General features: G+C 41.9%; 1 protein-coding gene across 13 annotated transcripts; it reads left to right on the forward strand.

Moving 5' to 3' along the window:
• The first annotated feature begins 378 nt into the window (after positions 1-378).
• Positions 379-23785, forward strand: EWSR1 (EWS RNA binding protein 1). 13 transcript variants are annotated; one of them, XM_060249287.1, is made up of 19 exons: positions 379-451; positions 5907-5943; positions 6100-6151; positions 7819-7942; positions 8264-8281; positions 11594-11780; positions 12438-12602; positions 13114-13322; positions 14221-14404; positions 17121-17158; positions 17694-17726; positions 18322-18440; positions 18803-18932; positions 19382-19504; positions 19608-19782; positions 20275-20372; positions 20451-20516; positions 22903-23158; positions 23384-23785. In XM_060249287.1, the coding sequence occupies exons 1-19, from the start codon at positions 439-441 to the stop codon at positions 23421-23423; spliced, it is 2067 nt and encodes a 688-aa protein (XP_060105270.1). In that variant the 5' UTR covers positions 379-438; the 3' UTR covers positions 23424-23785. The 13 variants fall into 13 exon arrangements, with proteins under 13 accessions (XP_060105270.1, XP_060105272.1, XP_060105271.1 ...); XM_060249289.1 differs by having other exon boundaries at positions 19617-19782; XM_060249288.1 differs by having other exon boundaries at positions 17124-17158.
• Positions 23786-24409: the final 624 nt, after the last annotated feature.

The following is a 24409-nucleotide window of genomic DNA, read 5'->3' on the forward strand; positions in this document are numbered from 1 at the left end:
GGACTCCCCATTAGCTTCCTCAGTAGCACTCTGCACAAAACCACATCTATCTTCCATGCCTTAGAATCACACATTCGACGTTTCTCAAACGGCTACTTTCTTGTAAGAGGACCCCTAAGTGCGTCGGACGGAGCCATTTTCCCATCCAGGAAGGGGTGTACAGACGCCCCGTCCTATACTACAAAGAACTGATGGCGCTTTGCACTCTTCTTTTCTTACCATGGCTTCCTTGTGTTCTTTGTAATATAGTCTTTTTTTCAGGGGGCGGGAACAGGGGGCGAGAAGTTAAATAATAATCAAGAAGGAGTGGCGATCTCCCCCCCGTCACTATGGCAGTGGTCGGAACCGAGCTTGGAAAGCTTTGCGCATGCACAGGGTCGGGCGGCAGAAAGACCGGGAGGACGTTGACGAGCAGGAGGAAGAAGAGAGGGAAAGAAAATGGCGTCGACGGGTGAGGCGAAGCCGGGCCTTGCAGGGATTTGGTGGGGGACTGCGAAGAGCTGTGAGGGACGGGGAGAAAAGCGACAGTGCCCCCACCGGAACACTTCTCGCTGGGAGGAGGGGAGAAGGAAGAGAGAGCACGGCGGGAGGGAGTTGGTTGGTGGCCGTTGGAAGGCCTCGCTGGCAGGGGGGAGAAGGTCGAGGCGGAGGCGGGAAGCGCGCGGCCTCTTGAGCAGCCTCCCCCCCCCCCCCGTTGCCTACCTAACCGGGGGAAGTGACTAGGTCGCCCCCTTTGCTACCCTTGTTCATTTAGTTTATTAATTTTTTAAAATATTTTATAATTTTTTTATTTTGCTTTTGTTTTTCCTCCCCCGTGGCTGTTTTTGAAATAACGCGTTCGCATATGGTATTCCTATCTAACGCAGATGTGATCTTTTAACATAAAGGTGAAATAGGTCCTCCCCCCACCCCTTCCCCCGCGCTCTTAAGAGTGGAAGTATATGAATGTGGGAGGCGGGGGGACAACTCATTCCATGTATTTTCTGATGGATTAGGGAGGGGTGGGTTAAATAGGATAAATGTGACCCTTTAAAACAGGTTTTTAAATCTCTCGGAAATTGATTGGATGGTGTCCATCGTGAGTTTTAATCATATTTAAAGTTTAGCTCGTAAGAATGCTGGGAAGCCGCCATTCTCATTGAACGTTTACTGGAACTCCCTGTGAGGCCATCGGGCTGAAGGCCCCATTGATCTTGGCGGCGGAGTCAAACACGTGTTTCCTCATTTCTTTTCTCCTCCTGAAACCTGTGAGGTTCTGTGTGTAGAGACGCTGCAAAATAAGGCTCTGGCGAGGCTTTTCTCGATTCTTAAAGCATTGATAGCAATTACTGTCATGAACCCATCGGTTATCAAACACCGCGAAATGCAGCAGATATGGTGGAGATAACAAAAGGTGGGGGGGTGGATGGGGGATCCATGTGAGTGCGTCCAGTGGCATTGTCTAAAAAGAGGAAGGGAGTGTAAAGGAAGGAATGGAAAATGGCTTCAACTTAAAATGTATGTGTGTTAACTGTTACATTGCCTAAAAGGAAGGAGGGCATAAAAGATGCATTTCCAGTTGTTCCAAGTCAGATCAGACTTTGAGAGGCCTTTCTGCTGCAACACCTGATCAGATGGAGGCCATGTTCTGGATCTCACACACTCCTGTCCCTTTCAGTTTCCCGCACTAGGTGTTTTGGCTTTTTTTTTTTTTTTTTAAAGTGCCATTCTCTTACAGGGAGGGGCTTGAAGGTCAAATGGTTATAGTTTTAGAGGGCTCCTGAAATGCCCTGAGATTTTTGTTGAGGCTTTGTTTTCAAATTGGTTATTTTTGAAATTACTGTGTCCAAATTACTCTAACAGTGTCCAAAATTTGTTCTGTGAATTTTGGTACTATGTAAATATTCAATATAATAGGAAAGCCTGGTGATCAAGGAAGATTTTCTTGGAGGGCAAGCTGTAAAATTGATGTGGGCAAGGTTGTGTCAAACGGATCATTTCTGTGGAAACATGGATTAGGCCTTTAGGGAATGGATGCTAACATTACTAAACATGGCTGGTTGGGATGAAGGAAAGAGGGAGAATACTGATTTTTATGTGGGGTGCAGTGTGTGTTTTGTATGAATCAATTTAGTTCTGTTAATTTTCTGGCAACTGAAGGCAGACATTATAGTGGAACTAACAGTTTCATGTTGAAGTAAAAGCCTGGTGATAGTTAAACAAAATTTGAGTCCAGTGGCAGCTTTAAGGTCAACAAAGTTTTATTCAGGGTGTCGGGAGTCCAGCCCCAACAATATAATGGTGTGAAGAAGAAAGGTAGACAGGAGACAGATTTAAATATTGCAAAGCATGCTCGAGTACAGCTGCACAGGGAATGATCCCTCAGCCTCTCCAGCACCTCATACACGTCATACCCCTTAACCAATAAGGCGTCGAGTACAATCTGCTCAACAACAAGGAGCACATGCATTCTGTACTTCTAGTTACATAGTATCCAATTATACCAACTGCCAAACCTTACACATAACTCCCCACACAGGGTATGAGCTTTCATGTCTATGCACCTTGCAAATGTCCTAAGCTTGTTTACTTCCAAGTAATTTCACTGTATTCAGTTGTACTTCAGAAAGGTGTCCTATGACTCACTTGTACAGTGGATTAGAGCATAGTTAAACAACATTGTCTACCTGAGATGTATGTTGCTTGCCTCGTTCAACTTTTTGTTAGCATATTAGAAAGCGGCACACAGTTCTCGGTGGAGGTTGATGGAAACCACACCCTCTGGTAGGTGACTATCTCATAGGTCACATGTGTAATAATTGTAGAACTGCACCTTAATTGTAGCTGATGTGTTGGTTGTCACTAATTAGTGCACGTCATACCCCTTAACCAATAAGGCGTCGAGTACAATCTGCTCAACAACAAGGAGCACATGCATTCTGTACTTCTAGTTACATAGTATCCAATTATACCAACGGCCAAACCTTGCACATAACTTCCTACACAGGGTATGAGCTTTCATGTCTATGCACCTTGCAAATGTCCTAAGCTTGTTTACTTCCAAGTAATTTCACTGTATTCTGTTGTACTTCACAGCTTGCTTTGCCAGGCTTGCTAAACTGCACAGCAGAGTTACTGACCAAGCCTCTCTTCATTCTGTTGACTGAGGATCCTCCCCCTCCTGGTCCCCTAGAGAAGGAAGGAAAGAGCCTTAAGCTTCTTTTGCCCTGTTGACTTTCTTGCCTGCACCGTTAAGACCAACAAGTGCTAATGTTTTATGCATGTTTTATTTTAAGTTTTTAAAAAGTCTTTAATTGTGTGTGTCCTTTATAAAGCTTATGCCTCTACTATCTGGCATAATATTTTATGCCACACATGGCCCAGCCCAATGAGGTCTCGTTTATGTCAGGTCTGGCCCTCATGACAAATGAGTTTGACACCCCTGAATTAGTGGGTAGACTTAAAGTTACAAGGACATCTTTAATAAAGAGGGTGGCTTACTAAAAAATGGGCAGCCAATAATTCACTGAATTGCTATCTTGTTAACCTTATATCCAAACTGTTTGTAAAAACAAACATCAGAATTAAAACATCATAAAGCAGTTTAAATCACAGCAGCATATTCAGAAGAGACAGACGCTATTTCAGGCATATTTGCATAGTACAAAACAGGTATCCCCAATAGAAGTGAATTGTGCTCTGTGTTTAGGAATACTCTATATGACATCCTTAATAATAATGTTTGCTATCTTGTTAATTTGTACAATATGGACAATTAGGCCTCAGTGTAGTTTGGCACTTACCAGTTGAAGTGAATCAACTCAGATTCCCTCTGCTTTTGATAGACAAAATCAGGCACTAGCCATTTGGAGAGTTTAAGGAGATTGTGTTGTGCAGAAATTATGCTAAGGGACTTTACAATGTTTTTTGTTGCTTCAGACTAATATGTCCATCTGGGTTGGAGTGCCTAGCTATTGGCAGAAGGTTGTGACTTTCCATAAACTTCCTGATAGTGTAGATATCATAGATATTTTTTAAATGTGGAGTTCATGGCAAAACTGAGTTGAGATTTGTCAGTTGTGGGAGGGGCAGAAAAATAAAGTTTTTTGGTGTTTTTGGGTAATGAAAGTTTTCCTTTGTTGATCTAAATACTGCTTTATTGAAGTGCTTGTTTGGGGGATCTCTTTGTCCTGTGCTGGGCTTCCTTGGGCCATTTATTGTATGAAGAGATTGCATTTTTATATCATGACTAAAAGACATTGTACAAATCACACCTCTGAAAACAATTTCTGTATCAGTTGCCTTGAATCAGACCATTTCTTTGTTTGAATCACAGGATGGAGATTAAATGCTTGGATGGTTTTAAAGTATTTGTGGATTTTAACAAAGTAGTTACTCCAGGTTTGTCATGTATGGATTTCTGGCTATGCTTGTTTGCCATACCTGGAATAACATCTGAGAATTGTTAGTTATCCTAACTTCTTAACGCTTTATTTCATGTACATATTTTAAAAGAGCCAGCTGCTCAACGACTTTTAAAATTAAAAAAAGACAATAGTTTGATTGCTATGCTGAACAAGGAGTTGTCCTAAAATATATGACTGGTGCTAGAAGGGTTAGGAGTCACATGTCATCTCTGCAGGAGACCAGCACCAGGGGAAAAAACACAATCAAAGTGGATGTTTCAGGAGAGCTTTGTCAACATAGAAATGATTCAGTTTTAACTATCTGTAGTTGGCGGCAGAATAAAGTAGAAATTGCCTTTACTCATATCCGCGACCTCTCTGGTTTCATATGTTCTTGAGGTAGGGCTGAACCCATCAGGCAGCATGTGGAGTGCAGAATCAAACCTGTTTTTTCAAATTAGAATACACTGCTTTCAACCACTACACCATGCTGGCTTTCAGCTTTAGTTACATACAGAGGTACCTTTCTGTAGTGTAAAAAAACTTTTTTTAGAGTTAATTATGCATATGGGGGTGTGTATTATCTAATTAAGTAATTATAACAACAACGAGAGAGATCTATTTCTTGTAGAAGTTTTTCATCTGGTAGATATTTAAATATAACAATAATAATAATAATTTTAATAATAATATATTTAGTTAATATATTTATAACTATTTAGTTAATAACCATAATAATTATATTTTGCTTTTAATTTTTATAAAATATACAATAATCTAAACCATCAGTTTTCTTACTTTTTAGGAGGTTCAGTGCTCTGGTCAGGCAGGTTGTAATTTTAACAAACTCTATTGTGCATTGAGCCAATTCAAGCAACTGAGGAAGGCCTCAGGGCTGAAATGCATTTGATGTACATGTATTTTATGTTGTTAATTACCTGGTCATAGGAAAAACGTGTGACATCCGTATGCATATGAATGTAATTTTACAAAAAAGTACATTAGGGTTAGGTACCTATATCAACTAAAGTTGATGGATTTTTATGCACAATTTTTAATATTTACAATTTAATTAAAGATTCTGTGAGTGATTTAATACAATTGTAGCTTTTTAAGTTGACTTTGATATTTCTACATACAAAGTTTTTTTTTATTTCAGTGTATTTGGTTACCTGTATTACAGTATTTGGTATAACACTGATTTGAGAGACTCATTGAAGAGAATAAGAATAGTATTTAATGACTTTCTAGGAGTGTTATTAATGTGTTATTAATGTAGTCAGGGTGCTCCCTGAATGCTTCTTGGTTTCAGCAAGGGAACTCACAAAACTGAAAGGTTTCAATGCATGCCTCAAAGATAAGCTACTTGCATTTTCTGTACATAGATTTCCAAATCTTGGGGGTGCTTTTCACATGAAAAGTAGAAGGTGCTTGTAACAGATTGTTGAGCTCTTGTTTGGTATAATGAATGTTATTTTTCTCCATCTCTTATACCTGGTTTTTCTGTCTTATTACCCACAGACTATAGTACCTACAGCCAAGCAGCGGCTCAGCAGGGGTAAGTTGGCTTTTTTGAGAAATAAAATAGTATATACCTATTTTAAGGGCACTATAGAGGTGTAATTATTGTGCTTAGTTTTTTGTTTTCACTGTCTTAAATTATTGTTTCAGTGTATTCATTCTGCATCTTCACATTCTTTCTTTCTCTTTACAGCTACACTGCCTATGCAGCTCAGCCAACACAAGGATATGCGCAGACCACCCAGGTAAAATATAACAGTAAACAGTTTTCTTTGTGAAAGGAACAGAAACAACTTACCTAATTTTTTTTAAATGTCCCTGCAATCTAAAATACCTTATTGGATGGATTATTAAAACTGCTTAAAATACATTTTTGTAGCCATTCTATAAGTGTTTAGGACAGGGGTAGGAAATGGGACTTTGTGGGGCCCAGCTGTGTGTGTCATAAAATGTAAGGTGAGATAGTGAAGATATAAACACAGATAAACATAATTAAAGGTAAAGGTAATCCCCTGTGCAAGCACCAGTCATTTCTGACTCTGGGGTGACATCGCATCACGATGTTTCCACAGCAGTCTTTTTACTGCTGGGGTGGTATATTTTAATTTAAAATACAAGCATGCTTAAAACTCTTGCAGTATTTTGTTTAAAATCGAAAGGTAGGGGAATAGTGGAAACTGATAGTGCAGTTTTTAAAATAAAACATCAAGACAAGGATTGTTGCAGAAAATTAAAAATATACTCCTCCTCCCTCCCCCTGGTCTACTCAGATTGGCAACAACTTTTCAGTGTAATAGCTCCCTTTGGTTGTGGGTTTCCAGATCAGAGTACTCAGAAAGCACCAGTTCTCAGATCCATTGAGCAGAGACAAGCTGGCTCAAAGCATCAACCCTTTATTTGCAAGACACAACTCCAGGAAGCATGAGCTTCAGCTAGCTATAGGAACGCTGAAAAGTGAAACTGATCTCCACTCCACTGAAACACATTGCAGCACGGACAAAGTTACGAGGAAAACATGGAATGGGTTTTCCATTAAGGTCTCTGGGCTCTATCTGGACACAGAGACCTTAATGGAAAATCCACTCCACATTTTCTTTGCAGCTTTGCTTCTTGCTGCACCTGACAAAGACAAGGCAGAAAGAGCAGGGAATTTTGGCAGCCTTGGAGCTTCAAAGAGTGAGGACAGGAGGGGAGAGAAAAGAGCCCCGCATGCCTGCGGGCCAGACAGTTGATATCCCTAGTTTAGGAGGTGCTATTTTGTAATCTTGAGACTGTTGCTTCTCCATCGCTATTGCTCCTGGCCCTTATAGCTTTATAAGGGAGAAAGTTTGATGCCCTCAAGGCTGCCTTGTAGGGGGGAAAGGAAGTGACAGCCATCATAGTACTCATCTTTGAAAAAAACAGCACCTGGCTGCTATAATGGGGGTCAGATTTGCCTCCAATTGAGGCATGCCCGTTTCCATGCAAAGGGGGAAGTTAAAGTATTCAAGGACTTCATTGTGGAAATGATATATCTGTCATAAAGCCAAAATATGTTGCTTACTGGAAGTTGAAGTTGAGTGGCATATAACACTGAGGGGTGCAGCTGCTTGTTTGGTAAAATCTAATATTCTTATCTCTAATTAGGTTGTCTTTTTATTATATTTCTTTTCGGTGCCTGTGTGACATTGCTTGGTGTTGGTCACTACAGCTGGTGAATGACAAAATAGAGTGAATTGGATAGGCCCGCCACACATCTGTTTTGTGGTTCTTTGTTGAACTATTTGCCAGAACAGGAAGATATTCAAAGTAGACATGGGGATTTTTCAATCTCTTCCCTGTTATGCATGAATTACAGGCTTTTTGATCTGACTTTTGCCATTGAAAATCTTGTGTGTGCAATACCAAGTGAAATCTTTTTTGTTTATGGCAGGCCTATGGGCAGCAAAGTTATGGGACTTATGGACAGCCTACTGATGTCAGCTACACCCAGGCTCAGACAACTGCGACTTATGGACAGACTGCATATGCAGGTTCTTATGGGCAACCTCCAACTGGTATGTTTGTGCTTCCCCTCTTGCAGCCTGTGCTCTGTTTCATGGGAGGAGGTTAAACTTATGGAAGAGTGGGAAGTTAACACCAGAAGGCAAATTTCACATTAATATTAAAAATAATTTGGGAAGCTGGGACGCATGCAGATTGAGGCATTGCTGGTCAGATGCTAAAGTTGTACTAATGGGAAGGGGAGTACTGGTATCTTTTGTGCCAGTACTATGATTTTCTAAATATTTTTACTGCTTGAGGAATTGAATGGTTCAGAGGATTGCTTGTCCGTTCTTATGGTATGCCCTCTACTTCTTGTCTTGTGCCTTCCACAGTAGAAGGGACCAGTACAGGTTTGAATATCCTGCTCACTTTTGCATGGGAAATGCTGTTCATCCTGTCTAAATTTATGGTGTTAACCCTTTAGGCATTTTTATTCTAGTAACAAATCTTGTAATAACTGTTCCATACAGGACAACTCAGTTTTGCTACTTGTAATTTATAAGCACCATAGCTGTATAAAAATGCAATTTGTGACCTCTTTCTGAATTCTGTATGGATATAAATTGTGCGTCAAAATGACAATTGTGGACCAAGATATTCAGCCTAACTGAACTTAGTGGTCTTTGTGGTTTCCTAAAGGGTGAACAGCATGAGTGGACATGTTCAGCACTTGCTAACATCTCTGCATGTTCCATGTTATTGGTTCCTCCTTCAGACATATATTTCAGTGTCTTCATAAATGTTCTGTAAATTATTTTGCTTGTTCTGTTAAAATTGGAGTTGTCTTCATCCTGATGTTTTATTTTGATATTAAAAAAAACCCAGCCAAACTTTGAAAGATGTACAGTAACCACTTGATCCTGTAATTTGAATTAAAAATGCATGCAGTAACATTTTTGGCCAATAGCATCCTGCTACTGTTTGAAACAGCACGTCTTTTTCATTGTACTTAAAGTTAATACTTCTTACAGGTTTTTTTAAAAAGGGATTGAGGCAGCTTGGGCTGAGTTAAAAAACTGCACCATTATTACATAAGTACTTTAAAATGTTTCCCCCTTTTTTGCCTTCATAAAACTGGTAGTTAAGTAGGTTTTAGTTTTTAAAAACCTTCAATCCTACTAGAGCTGCCTTTTTGGAAATTGATTAGGTCCTGAGATGAATGTCAAGAATATTTAGGGAAATACCTTGAGCCCATTATGTCATGTGTGTTCCTGGTGTTTACTCTGTGGAATAGCTATTGGCTTAGAACATTATCCCTCCCCCCCATCCCTGCTAAAGCAGTCGGAGTAGGGAATGAATGGAGGATTACTGGATGTTGTCAAACAAGTGGGGTGTGTGAAAACCTGAAGATATACTGTATTTGCATAAGGAAAGATATTTGTTAGAAATTATATTGGAATTAGGATGTGAAGTTTCTAAATTCTTGAGCACAGTGCAAAGTGTTTTCTGGGTGCCTAGAGCAAAGCTGGTTAAATGCTCATGATACTGTATGAAATATAAGAATTTTCTTACATTTTCTAAAAAGATGCAAATTGGTGATATACCTTTGTTTTAATAGTTGAAATTGTTAACTGAAGATGCCAAAGTTCTTAGCTAACCCTTGTCCTGTGTTTACACACAGAATTGAAGACCTTGGGTGAAAGTATCTGGGAAAACATTTATCTTAAGCCCAGTATGGAGAAATTTAAAGGGAATCTGTTTGAAAACAGTTTAGCTTTGTCCAGAGATACACCATTATTGCTTGGCTTGATTATCCCAGTTTACTGCAGAATATATCTTGGAAGGACACAAACACTTTAGGCTTCGTTAGAAAGATAAATATTAAATCCTGAGGGGTAATTTTGAGTTCCATGTTTTGAATGGGATCTAAAAAACCTACTCCAGGTGTCATCTAGTGGCGTGCGCAAGTCCAGTGCCATTTTTGATCTTTTTTCCTTCTCCTGGGGGACGTATGAGGCAGCTCTTCTCTCCCCCCCCCCCTCCAAGCAATAGAAATAGTGGATTACATTACAAACAGCACTAATGTATACAACATTAGAATATGTCTGGTCTTAAAGTAGTAAATTGAAATTAAAGGATAGTTACTGCATGCTCAACCTTTTTTTTGCATTTCTGTTTGCAACAATCTAATTGAATGGTTTCAGTTTCCTGAGTTTTGACATCTTCCTATATTGTGGGATAAAGGATAGGGTTTTTTAAATATGTATAAATAGTCTTGATGGTAAACCTTTCAAGATAATTCACATAAATGTTTGGAAAAGTGTCTGCATATAGAACTGGACTTTGGGTTAAATAAAAGTATTTGCTTCCCTTTTAATTTTCTTCGTAATCTTGTCAGGAAGCCCCTCTAGAGTTCCAGGTTGCATAAATCTTCATTAATGATCTCTGACCAAAATTTGCTAGTTCACATTCCTTGTAGTTGGTCTCTTCTCAGGTGTAGCTGTTAACCTTAGAACTTATTTTGAGACAGTAGACTTCAAAGGTACAGTGATTTGAATAGTGTTTCCACAGTAACATTGTACTGCTCAATTTTAAGTGTGCTTATAAAAGAAGACCCTTATCTAGTCATTGTGGGGTGAGTGTTGATACTGTGATTCCTATTTCCTACATGAGTCTTATCAGAGTAGCAGGGAATGAGATCTTGTTCACTTTTCTGTCTTAATGGCTAAAGTGGCTTTTAGAGAGGTTGTTGTGTTTACATTACTCCTGTGATAGTGCTACTGCCACCCACATAGCAGGAACGTTATTAGGCTGTGTTCATACTTGTTTTAGTTGGACCATAGTAACTGCTGCCATGTCTTTTAAATGATATGTAGTTTAAATGCAGCCTTAATAAAGATATGGTTGTGCCAAAATCCTGGTTTGCATAGTTTTTCACTGTCAGGAGTAGACAGGCAATAACCCAGTTTGAGAGAGCCCACAGAATGAATGAGAAATTCCATTAACTTTTCTACTTTGTGTTCAGAACCAAACTGCTGATAATTAAGTCACTCTGCCACATAGTGAATTGAAAATCATTGTGTAATACAGGAGCGGCCAACACTAGCTCTCCGTTTGTTTGTTTTTTGCCTACAACTCCCATCAGCCCCAGCCATTGGCCATGCTGGCTAGGGCTGGTGCGAGTTGTAGGCAAAAAGCATCTGGAGAACTATCGTTGGCCACCCCTGGTGTAATAAGCTAGAGGAGTTGCCTGTTCCATCGCAGCAGAAGATGACTGGCATCCTAGGAATCATGTATTTTTGTGTGGCTGCAGTCATGCTGTGTCATCAACAGCTTGTTGAAGGGCTTCTCTGCTGATTCTCTTATAATGTATAAGGTTACTTTGCAGGGTCCTATTAGCACCACTTTTTATGATACTGTGTTTAACCTTGTATTGTGATGGTCATTGGCCACATGCAATAAATCTGCTGATGCTACCGTTAGCAGTTTGAAGTACTCTGCTTTGGAGTCAGAGGCTGTTATCTCTGATTAATTCTGCTAGGTATTTTTTGTTTTTTACTGAAGGTCGGGAAGAGGCTCTTTCTTCCACTCAAAGCATAAATCCTCTATTTCCAAGCTTCCTTAAGAGGGGAGATTCCATTGGGGACCATATATTGCATGTGCTTAAAAACACAAAGTAACAAGAAGTGAAGGTATTAAGCGTTATTTTATCTGTTTTCCAGGCTATACTGCCCCAACTGCCCCCCAGGCTTACAGTCAGCCTGTCCAAGGGTATGGAACTTCTGCTTATGATGCAACCACAGCCACAGTTACTACCACCCAGGCTTCTTACGCTGCCCCGTCAGCTTATGGTACCCAGCCAGCCTACCCTACTTATGGGCAGCAGCCAGCAACATCTACACCTGCAAGGTATCATATAAATGAACATCAACTAAGTAAAGATCTTCATCGTGGTCTCTGTCTTCCATCCCCTCAATATTGCATTAATACAATAGAACACGAGTGTTGTTTGAGAAGATGTGCATTGTAAAATTATAGATTGCTATGATTAGTACTTCATACTTCTGCCTGTAAAAATTTCTTAAAAGAGTATGTTATTGGATCATACAGCATATTAAATATTAGCTGAGAGTCAGTGTTGCTAACTATTGGAGGAAGACAGTGGGTGCTCAAACCATACTGATCTTGAAACTCACTGGAAGGCCAGCCTAACTTTTCCACACAGGATGGCTAGCATAAAATAGGCAGGGGAAAACTGTGTTTCCATCCCTGAGCTACCTGGAGAGTATAAGTGTGAATAAAGTCATTTAAATGACATTTAAGACGCACATTTCAGAGGATGATAAAGTACCTTGTGACTAAGTAGCAGTCAATGAATCTAACATTGTTATCAGAACAATCTTAACATTTACTGGCTTACATATAATTTATAAAGCAAAACCTGATGTGCATTGGATTATTTCTTGGGACATAAATTCCACCTACCAGTAAAACAGTGGTAGATTTATAGATGGAGTATGCATTCTTGGTGCAAGATGTGTCCTCATTGTTGAATTTAATTTTTAGACCCCAGGATGGCAGTAAGCCCGCTGAGACTAGCCAGCCTCAATCGAGCACAACAGGCTACAGCCAACCCAGTCTAGGATATGGACAGAGTAACTACAGTTATCAGGTGCCTGGCAGTTACCCCATGCAGCCAGTTACTGCACCTCCATCCTATCCTCCCACCAGGTAAGTCTTCCTAAATTCTCATCCCCCCCCCCCCCCCCCCGCCCAAATAGAATATTGGTTAGTGTTCTTGGTGGAAAAAGTTATAGGCAAATGTTATGCCGTATAGGGGTGCTTTAGTTCTTGGTTAAGAACAACCAACTTCTACATTTTATATCCCCTTGGTCATATGAAGGCTCATCAGTTGTAGTTGTTTTTCATGTCCAGTGGTATGGCTTGAGCTTCTGGACCCCTGCTTCTCAGAATGATGCTGCAGTCTGCCATGGGAAGTTACCTCAAGACTGCAGAGTTCTGTGAACTGATGCGCTCGGGGAATAATTCAGCACTCATTCTCCTACTTTGTCCATTTTATAAAATTGCTTTCTAAGTTAATGCAATTATTTTAGAATGGGAAGGGCTATTGTAAGGTATTTAGAAATGTTTAGCAATGATTGAAAAGCATTATCTATGTTGAAATAGTTTTAACTGTGTTTTATTAAGAGCTGTTTCCTCCTCCTTTGAATTGTCTTTTCAGCTATTCCTCATCACAGCCAAGTAGTTATGATCAGAGCTCTTACTCCCAGCAGAGCAGCTATGGTCAAAGCAGCTACGGTCAACAGAGTAGCTATGGGCAGCAGGCAAGCTACGGGCAGCAGCCCCCCACTAGTTACCCACCTCCAACTGGATCATACAGCCAGGCTCCAAGCCAGTACAGCCAGCAGAGCAGCAGCTATGGACAACAAAGTGAGTTGTAACAGTCCTGTGCATTAACAGTGAGCCCAGTTGAACTTCTAAATCTGTACTAGTTGGGGTTTCAGAAAGCAGAACTTTCAGGTAAAAACATGGTATTTTGGGGATTGAATCACCTGCTTCAGGTGGGTCCTGTTTATTTTTTGCATAGTTTAGGTTTTTTCCAGTTTGCTTAGCTGACTTTCCAACCTAACAGTGCCCCTCCTGTTTATGGTTTTATATTGTATCTAATTGGGCATTTTACAAATAGGCTGCAGTCTGCCAAATACTTAGTCCTCAGAGAAAAATGTATTTGGGGAGATCTGATAAAAATGCCCCTGTTTGAACTTGGTCATAGTATAGTATTAAGAGGTTGATCTGTAGGAATAGCCATGGATCACAGGAAAACACGGCAATGTAAAGGAAGGCTGAAATGGTTAGTTTGCAGGTGGTTTCCATTTTTGGATGTTTTGCATATGTGGTAATCAATGTTCCCTCTAAGTTGCAGGTTCTTGTGAGCAAAAATTCTACTTTGTGAGCTACTGGCATTAAACTTGTGAGCTACTGCATACGTTATTGTGCTCTGGGGTCATCCTTCCTGAGCTAAGACAAAAATGTGTTAGTTGGAGGCTAAAAACCTATGAGCTAGCTCATGCTAACTCAGCTTAGAGGGAACACTGGTGGTGGTTGTCTTAATGACTTGTCTTTACTGTAGACCACAGATATCAGCTGCATGTTAAAACTCATTTAAAAGATTTAGTAGCTGCCTTTTCTCCCTTGCAGAACTCATGGCAGTTTACAATATAAATATAAATAAGCTGAATATACATTTAACTAGAAAATGGTAGAAGATGTGTGTCGGGTGAAAATGAATGGGTGCCTCTTTAATGTTGCAACATCGGCTATTCCTCAGGTTCATTCCGTCAGGATCATCCCAGCAGCATGGGTGTGTATGGCCAGGATTCTGGAGGCTTTTCAGGCCCAGGAGAAAACCGGAGCATGAGCGGCCCTGATAGCCGGGGCAGGGGCAGAGGGGGCTTTGATCGTGGAGGCGTGAGCAGAGGTGGGCGGGGAGGAGGAGGCCGCGGCGGAATGGGGTAAGAGCAAACCTTTTCTTCTTCTCATCTAATTTGGTTTTACCCTATAGGGTGTGCAGTGCAAAGAAGGGCTGAAAGATGTAAATGCAAAATCATTTCTCCATGGAGAATATCTGTTAATAGCAAGTAGATGTACTACCAGCTAAATCCATGGAAGTGCCTTGCAAGGGGAACTAGGAGCAGGATGTATTTTGCCTGCAGTTGATTGGGGCTTGGAGATCAGGGTTCTGGGTGTTAAAATTGCAAAGCTTTCAGCTCCCTTCATGGTTAAACAGAGGGAAAATCCTCTGTGGGTTTAACAGTCTTTGGATTGAACACACACACACCCTTCCAAAGAAGTCCACATGCCATGTTCCCTCCCCCCCTTCACTGGGCTTTGATGTTACAGGTATGTACTATGGTGTCTGCTGCTTTTGTAAAACATTTTCTCGCCCTAGCTGTGTTTGCTCTTGGCAGTAGCTCTTTGAGCTAGTGTCAAAGCTGAATGGATGGTGATGAATTGTTCTCTTGAAGCCCAGCGCTCTAGTGTGACCACTGTGTGTGTGCAGGATCCTTTAGACCTAGAAGAGAAACAAGCACTGTGCTAAAAGACCTGCCCAGTCTGAACACAGCTCCCCATTGGAGCTCTCAGGTGTCCTAAAACAGTTTGGCCATTGTAACTGGCGAATGTGGTTTGAGAAATCTGCTTGGTCAGATTCAGTTATCTTTTACTGGTTTATTAAGGTGTGGTCAAGGAGACTAAATGAAGGGTGTCTTTGTGTGTGTGTTCCATCCATTTAAACAACATAGCTTAAAGCTATGCAGAGTGTTAAACAAAATTTAAGGGGTGTGGGTACAGAAAGATGATTCACGGTGAAAACTAATTGATCATGGTCACCTCAAAATACATCTCACCATGCAGATTTGCATAAGATCCACTCTGCATAGTTTGAGTAAATGGATCCAGATGGGTTGAAATCTTTATTGAAGTCCACCTGATTTTATTTTAAAACCTGTTCAGTTAATGACCTAGCCTTTTTAACATGTTGAAGAATAACCCTTTCAAATTGGCTTGAATGGAAAAGGGCTCCATTGTGTAAAAGATTTCATCTGTAAGGTATTCCTAGATGTGTTTAAAATAGACGTAGACACTTGAAATGACCATCATCACATCTCTTGTTTTAAACCATCTTTAGCCCTTTATGATGCAGGGTACATCATTTTCAAGCTTGTAATAAAAAAACCTGCTCCTGTAGAATCCATGCCAACTGTCTAAACTGTTAACTGGGGAGGGGGGAGTTCTCATTTTGCTGTGGGACTTAAGTTTTTCTATTGCCCAAGCACGTTCCCTAAAACAGTAGATTAGTCATCAAGGGGGCAGGATGGAGGGGATCTGCCCTTTCCTCATGGTGTGGTGATGCATTTCAGTGTCTGTCTCCTCCTGCAGGTAAGGAGCCCAATGTTCTTAACATGCCCTTTTTCATTGCCTCAATATTTTTATATTTTCACTGGCTGTTAAACATGGAAACTTTTTAACATGCTTTGTCGCATTTATATGCTACAGGTTACAAAGTGAGAGCCTTGTATACACTTCAGTACTTAAAAAGTACCCGTACTCAGTACTCAGCCGGCAGCATAATGAAAAGTGGGACTAGACACGGTGTCCATATGGAGAGGAAAAAATATACATAGAATATTTTTAACCAAATGTGTTCATTGTATAAATGGAAATCTTCTGTAACTTTGGTAACTGCATACAGTACTTGATGTTTGGTAATAAAATTAGAGGGGAGGTTTAAACTTTAGAATTGTGTAACATTAAAGTGTAAACATCTGTTAAAGGGAAACATTACATATAATGGTATATATACTTTAAAAGAATCAAAGCTGCATGCAACAGCTTGGAATTGTGTACAGTAAATCTTTTACGGATTAAAGGTGCAATACTTGCTAATGGATTGCTGTCCTTTTCCCTCCTCTGACTTTTGTACAAATAGTTCATTTTCTCATATACTCCCCAGTGCTGTTTTTGGTGGCACCTGTCTAATGAGACACAAATTCCCTGCAACTGAAAAAGTTGCAGCATCACCCTGTATTAAATTTAAGGGCACTGATTTTTGTGGTGCTTTTTGTGTTGTGTCTGCAAAGCTGCACCCCTAGACCTTTGAACCCTGGTGTATTCTGTAAGCTCTTCATTCACAGATACTGTTAAATCCAGTTGTGAGACCTGAATGTATGGAGTTAGAGGGAAGGATTTAGTGACTGTCATCAGAATTGTGTTCTAGGGCTTGCTGTTTTCTCCTTGTTTTTCCAAACTGTTAAATGTTTAAAGGTTCTCCAGGGGCTTGGTTTGCTCTCCCCTTCACAAGAGGCTGAGGGTGCAACTTTGCATATGCATAATGAGGAGGGAGTTGACAAGCAGACAATCTTGTGTTCACAATAAAAATGAAAAGGCGCAATTTTTATTTTTCATGGCAAGGTATTGCATTGTTAATACCAACAAAAGTGTTCAACTACCAGAGTGGGGTGTCTAAACCCAGGCAAGCAAAGGTTACGTGCGTAAAGGAGATTTGAACAAGCTGCCCTGAAGAAAGGCCTAGTGACGAGATGAGAGACAGACAGATGCATTGTTTGGATATGTTTAGCCAGTGCCCTTCTTCCCAGTGAGCCCCAGAGGCTCCGAGCGGTACTGGCTTATTAAAGGGAAAGGCCTTCATTTCTTCGTTTATCCCCCCAGCAGCGCTGGAGAGCGAGGTGGCTTCAATAAGCCTGGTGGTAAGTTTTTGAGCATTACAATGGGATAGTGTTAAGAAAATGCAGCCAGAAAATAAACGCCATAAATATTTGTTTTCATAAGTGGTTAAAATGCCATAATACAACATGACTTTTAATGGGTACTGCCGGCAATGCCTAGGGGTCTATGAGGTTTTAACCTAAGGTTACAGAACAAAGGGTGATGAAGTTTTGAGAGAAACTACTTCTGTAATTTGGGGAAGGAACCATTTAAGAGGTTTTGGATTTTTATAATATAACGTTGGAAAAACGTGCACTGATTGGCCCAAGAAAGCCCCTTTAACCAAGTGTAATATCAGGTCATGGTTTTAAAAGGCTGCTAAAAATGGCAAGCTGATCCCAGCAACAAATAAAGGGTGTGCATTGCAAGTTTTTTTTGCAGTGCAGGTCAATTTGAGTTTTAACACATGCCATCAAATGGCGGTTGTAAATAGGTAGTTGTGTGTGTGTTGGTAATATAGCCTGCAAAGCGTGCACTAACAATGTCTTCTGTGATTTTTTTTTCCCGGGGCGGCAGGACACATGGATGAAGGACCAGATCTCGATTTAGGTAAATTGCTACAACAGTGGGAAAGGGCTCTCCATACCAGCCCCCTCGGTGGACTGCAGCTTGTTCTTGCTTGCTTGTAATAAAATGCCGCTTTTAAAAAATGGTATTTTTGCAAGGCTGGCACTAGAGAAGTGCCATGTCAGACACAGTTAATACTGAGTGATTGTCACATCTGCCTGGAGTTCCCCATTTTGTATTAGGTGCTATTCAAGAAGGCCTCCAACTTATAGGGAGTAGCTTTTTAGAATACGGGGAAGATGTTGTTTGCTTGGGGGAAAGGCCCTTATATTGGTGGTGTGTTTATTAGCTTATGTGTTGCAAAAAACTAAACTGTAACTCAAGAAAAACTCCATTTAGTCTTGGGTGCTGCCATCATACCATCTCCCCCCCTCCCCCCAGCTTCTGATAACTTTGGGATGATTCAAAGACTTCTAAGAGTGTAGCTAGGGACAGTCTCATGGATGTACAAAATACCCTCTGGAAAAGTGGGGAAGTAGCCTGTTTGAATGACTTTAAGGGAAGAGCTGGGATTGATTGTTTTCATAAGGATATTTGTGTAATAACACAACTGTGTTAACAAATTCTGTGTCCACAGGCCCACCTTTAGACCTAGATGATGATGCTGACAACAGTTCAGTGTATGTTCAAGGGTTGACTGACAATGTGACCCTGGAGGACCTAACAGATTTCTTCAAACAATGTGGTGTTGTCAAGGTGAGTGATGGAATGGACTGTAGGCTGTAGTTTGGTTAAGATGGGGCCCCTTTGGTGCTCCTTGGTAGAACTAGCTGATATTTAGCAGCTGTTTGCATTTTTACCTACCAGCTATTCCATCCCTCTTTCATCATCCCAAAGGCTACCTTCCAGTCAGGAATTTGAAAGCCATGAGTCAACATTAAATACTTAAGTGGTTCACTTTTAACTTATTGTAAGCTTGATCTTTGAATGTTTTTGTGATCTTATTTAATTTTACAGCTTCATTCCAACAGGCTTCAGAATCCTTGTATGTGGAGGAAAGACTGGCTTGCTTAGAATTAGAATTCAGTCCCATCGACGCTTGTTTTTTTTTTACCCAGATGAACAAAAGAAATGGACAGCCAATGATCACAATCTACCTTGACAAGGATACAGGAAAGCCAAAAGGGGATGCTACTGTGTGCTATGATGACCCGCCCACTGCCAAAGCAGCTGTAGAATGGCTTGATGGTGAGTACTGAACTGCAGTTGAGATAAAGGCATAGTTGTGCCAGATGGCATAATTATGCAGCAAGTGTTGCTACGTATGGATAGTCTGGGGCAGGTGATTCTGCAGGAACAATGCAGAATTGGTTGTGTGTATTAATGCAGCTGAGGCTGAATGTTGTGGGCATTGCTGCCTGAAATCTTGGGTGCCAGCAGTTGCGGGGTGTGGTATCAGAATCTTAGGCTTTTTCGTGAGAAATAAAACTTCTACTTTGGGCTGATTATTTCAGTTTAGTGCTTAAAGGGTGAAGTGTCAACAATGAAATACTAAAATCAGTTTTTCCCCTCAATAGAATTGTAAGTCGTCTTGTCTCAAAGATGAACCTACTTGAATAACTATAGATGCTATTTAAGTCCTTTTCTCTGTTGGAGATTTTAATCATACAGTTACTGGGGTTTTTTTCTGTTCCCAGGTAAAGATTTCCAGGGGAGCAAACTTAAAGTCTCTCTTGCTCGGAAGAAGATGCCACTGAACAGCCTGAGAGGAGGAATGCCCCCTCGTGAGCCACGTGGCATGCCTCCCCCTCTCCGTGGAGGTAACCTTTGGGGCATGATGTTCCTTGACCTGAAAACATGGACAGGCTATCAACCAGGAGACCTAATCATGTGCATGGAATAATGAAGCACTTTTTATTTCAGGTCCAGGAGTTCCTGGTGGGCCAGGTGGTCCTGGTGGTCCAATGGGCCGCATGGGAGGCAGAGGTGGTGACAGGGGAGGTGGTTTTGCACCAAGAGGACCACGAGGACCAAGAGGAAATCCTTCTGGCGGAGGAAATGTCCAACATAGAGCAGGAGACTGGCAGTGCCCCAATCCGTAAGCCATGCACTTTCTACTTAATGTTTGTGTGCACCAGTGGCTATATGGACAAAACTGTTCCCTTATGATCATGCTCAGTAGAGCCCCATAATGTTTCAAGGGTATTTATTTACACTAAAAGAATAGCAAGCTTATCTTTTTGGGCCCACTACTGCCCCATCACCTTGCTTTTCAGTACACCTTGTCAGCACATCCAGTGGTTAGTTCCTTGACTTGAATGCCCCCAGGAATTTAGGTAGTTGTTATTGGAAGGCCTGGCAGCAGTGTTTCCTTCAGCCTGCCTCTAACCACCAAAGGAGAAGGTTTCTCAACAGTACCCATTTTGCAAGTGGAAAGAGCTTTGTTTTTTGTTACCCGTAGTCTGACAAGCTCTTGTCACCAGTTTTGAGAATAAGGCTATGCCTGTCTTTCACCTTTTTCTGCTGGCTTTTGCACGTTCAGCTCTGGCACCTGCTTTGCATCTTCAGTGACTGCTGGTTCATTCTCTAGGGGCTGTGGAAACCAGAACTTTGCCTGGAGAACAGAATGCAACCAGTGCAAGGCTCCTAAACCAGAAGGCTTTCTTCCCCCACCATTTCCCCCTCCAGGTATGTTCCTATTGTCAGTGATCTGGGGTGGGAGTTGGAATATTTGACACTGATCTTTGCTTATGTGATGTTCACAAGGTCCTGGATTCTTGCTTGGAAAACCGCTGCCACTTAGAGGGCTCATATACGGGACAAATAATAGTGGTAAGGGAATGCACAGGTGGTATATTTTTCCTTCGTTTGTGTATACACTTCTGCAGGAATAAATGGGCAGGTGAGTCTGCCCCATATGCAGTGATATTACCAATGTTAATGATTGGAAGCACTGACCATGGACATGTTCTCTTGCAGGAATTTATACTGGCGGTGGGGTAACACCAGCTTACATTTGGTGAATGTGATGCTGTTCTTAGGGCAGGCTCCAGGATTTTGTGCCCCCCCCCCCCCCGGGCAAGGCTTGCACCCATATAACTGTCTGGGGAAGGTGTGGCTGATGAGAGGTGGAGGAAAAGCAGTGTGCCCAAACTGGTAGTCTTCAGGGTCTGGAACCTTATTTGTGTGGGGCCTGACTGTGTGTGAGAACACACATGTGACTTGTCCTAGCCTAACCCCTGTGCATAATGAGTGTCTCCCTAACATCATTCATGACACTTAGATGGCAGCCAGGAGTTTCACACTGCCACATGCTGTCATTGACAACCTCCAGAGCTAGTCATGTTAGTGATGCGCATTTATCTTGCATGTTAGAATGTCAGCTACCAAGCACATCATGTGTCTCCTGCAATTTGTGTCTGCATAAGTGGTATATGAGGATCTGTGGCTGGGATTGGAAGCATGTAAGCAGGAACATTCTCCACTTTGCCATCCCCCATCACCAACTCTTGCCTGGTTCTAATCCCACTCACTCATCCAAGGCAGCTTGAGAAGGCTGGCAGGTGCTGCACTGACTCCAGGCGAGGAATTTGCTGTCTGTCATTTTTCCCCTTGTCATAGCAGCTCATGTAACATTTAAGATACTTTAAAAAGGAATTTAAACAGCCTGGAGAGGGCTCCCACAGTCAAGAAGGGAATTCACCTTACAGTTTTGAGATCCTAGGGAGTCAGTATAGCTCTTGGCCAGCACACTTGCTGGTTGGAGTACCAGGCAAGCTCCAAAGCCTTAACTTGGATTGGGGGGCAGAATGATTGTGCAGTGCACCACTGAGAGTGTGCCATACAGTGGTTTCAGATGTTCAGCTGGTGATGCCACTCTGCAAAATCTTTCAGTGTGTACATTATCTGGCCTCAAGTGGTATAGCCTGGTGTAGGTTGTATGGGGGTTTTGTGCTCCCACTTCAGTCTCTTTGCAGACACCTTGGATCTGTGTATTTATCATGAGAATTCCTGGGTCCTCTCTGCTGAAAGGAGGAAGCTCAGTGCAAGGACTTTAGCAGCAGAAAAAGCTGGCTGCTTGAAATGTCAGGGCATGGCTCATTGTGACCTTGGTGTTGCTATGAAAAAGAGTCGACTGTGCCAACAAGTAAGGAGAGAAAAGGAGCAAGGTGCAGGGTTGAGAGTTGTATTAGTTTGTCTAGACCCTAATGCGTTTCACTAAATTGGGTGACTTAATTCAAGGTGGGAGTGAGATAAATTTTTATATAAGATCCCTTGACAAAGCATTTAGCAAAATGCTAGGGATCCAAAAGATCTAATAAAAGTCTCAACCTTGTTCCTGTTTTCTCCCTCATTTCTGCTGTGCCACAAAATCTCTTGCTACCTACCCAACATGTGTGCTAAAGGTGCCTGTGGTTGTTTCAGCACTCCCTTGAGGAAGAAGAGTTAAGCAAATTACCCTGTAATTATGGCCTGCCTATTCATGTCTCTCCACCAGCTTCAAGCCTGTGCTCAAAACTGGCTGCACACCTCTGTACTAGGCCTTATTGAGCAATAGGTCTGCATACTGAACCATGTAGTTAAATCTTTCCTTAGCTATTTGAACCCCCAAGTTGGACTCATCTAACACGGACAATAGTCCATGTTCGCTTCAATTTCACAAACTTTTAATGTACTTTCAATGCCTGACTTGGAGGTACAGGGAAGAGGGAAGTGCAAGAGGCACTGCCTTGGATATTCCTACTCCATTTTCTGTAGTACAGCTGTTAGCTTGTTTGGGCATTCTGAATCCCTGTTCCAGCCAGGGGAATTATTTGCTCCCCAGGAACCACTTCTTCAGTTGCATCTGTTAGGAGCAATTAAGTGCTACAAGGGATTGGGGAACCAGACTGAAATACCCTCCCTCTTGGATCTTCCTTGTGGAGGCTGCGTACGAAGGGTGTGAACAATACAGAAGTTGGGCGTTTTGGTGCTTGACATTTATTTTGCAGCTTGTGTCCATTGCCACTGCTCCCTGTCATGGGATGAAGGAACAGATGTCCTATTTGCTTAAGGTGAAGATGGCAGGCTGCCAGTTGGCTTCACCACTTTTGGCTCCAGTTTGGCTGGAGCCCCTGTAATTCAGCTCATTGGGGGCAGGTTTTCAGCAGCCTGTCTGGTGTTGCCACCCTGTTGGTGACCCTTTGCTTGAATGAGTGATGCTGTTTTTCTGCATTAGGTGGTGACCGTGGCAGGGGCGGCCCTGGTGGCATGAGAGGAGGCCGAGGAGGCCTCATGGATCGTGGTGGCCCTGGAGGAATGTTCCGAGGTGGCCGTGGCGGAGGAGACAGAGGTGGATTCAGAGGTGGCCGGGGCATGGATCGAGGTGGCTTTGGAGGAGGTCGCCGAGGAGGACCTGGGGGCCCACCCGGACCTCTTATGGAGCAAATGGGAGGCAGAGGCGGCAGACGTGGAGGGCCAGGAAAAATGGACAAGTATGACTGGGGGCGAGGGCAGTGGCATAGCATAGGCAAGTGTGTGAGAGCTGTTTGCCTGAAGGAGGGGGGGGGGAGGAAGGAGGCTGCTCAGAGCTAGAACCAAGATAAGGGGGCGTGTCTGTGCTGGTTGATTGTAGTTCCCCCTTCTCATTAGGCTTTCTTGCTGAAAGGTCTTCCCCGAAAAGCTGTCTGAGCCTGACCCCTTCTGCCTTTTCCTTGCAGGGGAGAGCATCGCCAGGAGCGCAGAGAGAGGCCCTATTAGGGGCAGCTGACGCCCTTCCTGCATTTACTACCAGATTTATTTTTTAAACCAGAAAATGTTTTAAATTTATAATTCCATATTTATAATGTTGATCACAACATTATGATTATTGTCTGTACTTAGTATTTTTCACCATTTGTGGAGAAACATTAAAACAAAGTTAAATGGTAGTGTGCTGAGTTATTTTTTTCTTTTCTTCCTTTTTTTAAAATATGGTTGTTTAACTAAAAAAAAAAATGAGAAACTGTTGTTGTGAGCATGCTCAGTAAATCTGTGGAAAACCAGGAGGAGGAAAACTAACTGTAACATTGTTAATGGTTGTGATGTTTTTTAAATAAAATTGCAAATGTTTATAAATGCAATACCTCTTAGCATGTGATCAGCTGCACTCCCATTGGAGTTGCCCTTGTGTCTTCAGGCACCCCATGCTATATGGAGATCATTTGGGTTTGCTGAGGAGCTGTGCATAACTGATTTGCAAAGCCCCAAAGCTCACTGTGAACACAGGAGGATCAGAGTAGGCTGTGGAGCGTTACTGGTAAGGCACAGCCTGCTGCAGATGAATTGCAGAACGTATTCTTTGGTTTGGAAGCTAGAATTGTTCCAACACTGTTGTTTGCCAATACTGTCTCCTGGTTATGAATAAAATCACATTGCTGGGCACACGAATGACTAAACTTTCATTCAGGGGGCTCATTCATTTGGTGGGTTGTGGAACCTTGCCTGCCACGTTACTTCACAGCTGGATACACCATTCAGTGGTCTTTCACCTGGCGAACAAGGCATCTGTAAGCAATCAAATAATTTTAGCTGGATCTGCTGCATTAGCAGGTAGAAACAAACTTCAGAACAGCAAATGGCCATAGAACATTGATAAAGCAGTTTGCTGGTGGTGGTCTTGATCTTGGCCACAAAGTAGGATTGTCAATTCCAGCTTGTTGATTTCCCTGGCGGTTTGGAGGCAGGGCCTGAGGGAGGGCAAAGAT

This window comes from Heteronotia binoei, chromosome 11, assembly GCF_032191835.1.
Source record: "Heteronotia binoei isolate CCM8104 ecotype False Entrance Well chromosome 11, APGP_CSIRO_Hbin_v1, whole genome shotgun sequence".
Lineage (NCBI taxonomy): Eukaryota > Metazoa > Chordata > Lepidosauria > Squamata > Gekkonidae > Heteronotia > Heteronotia binoei.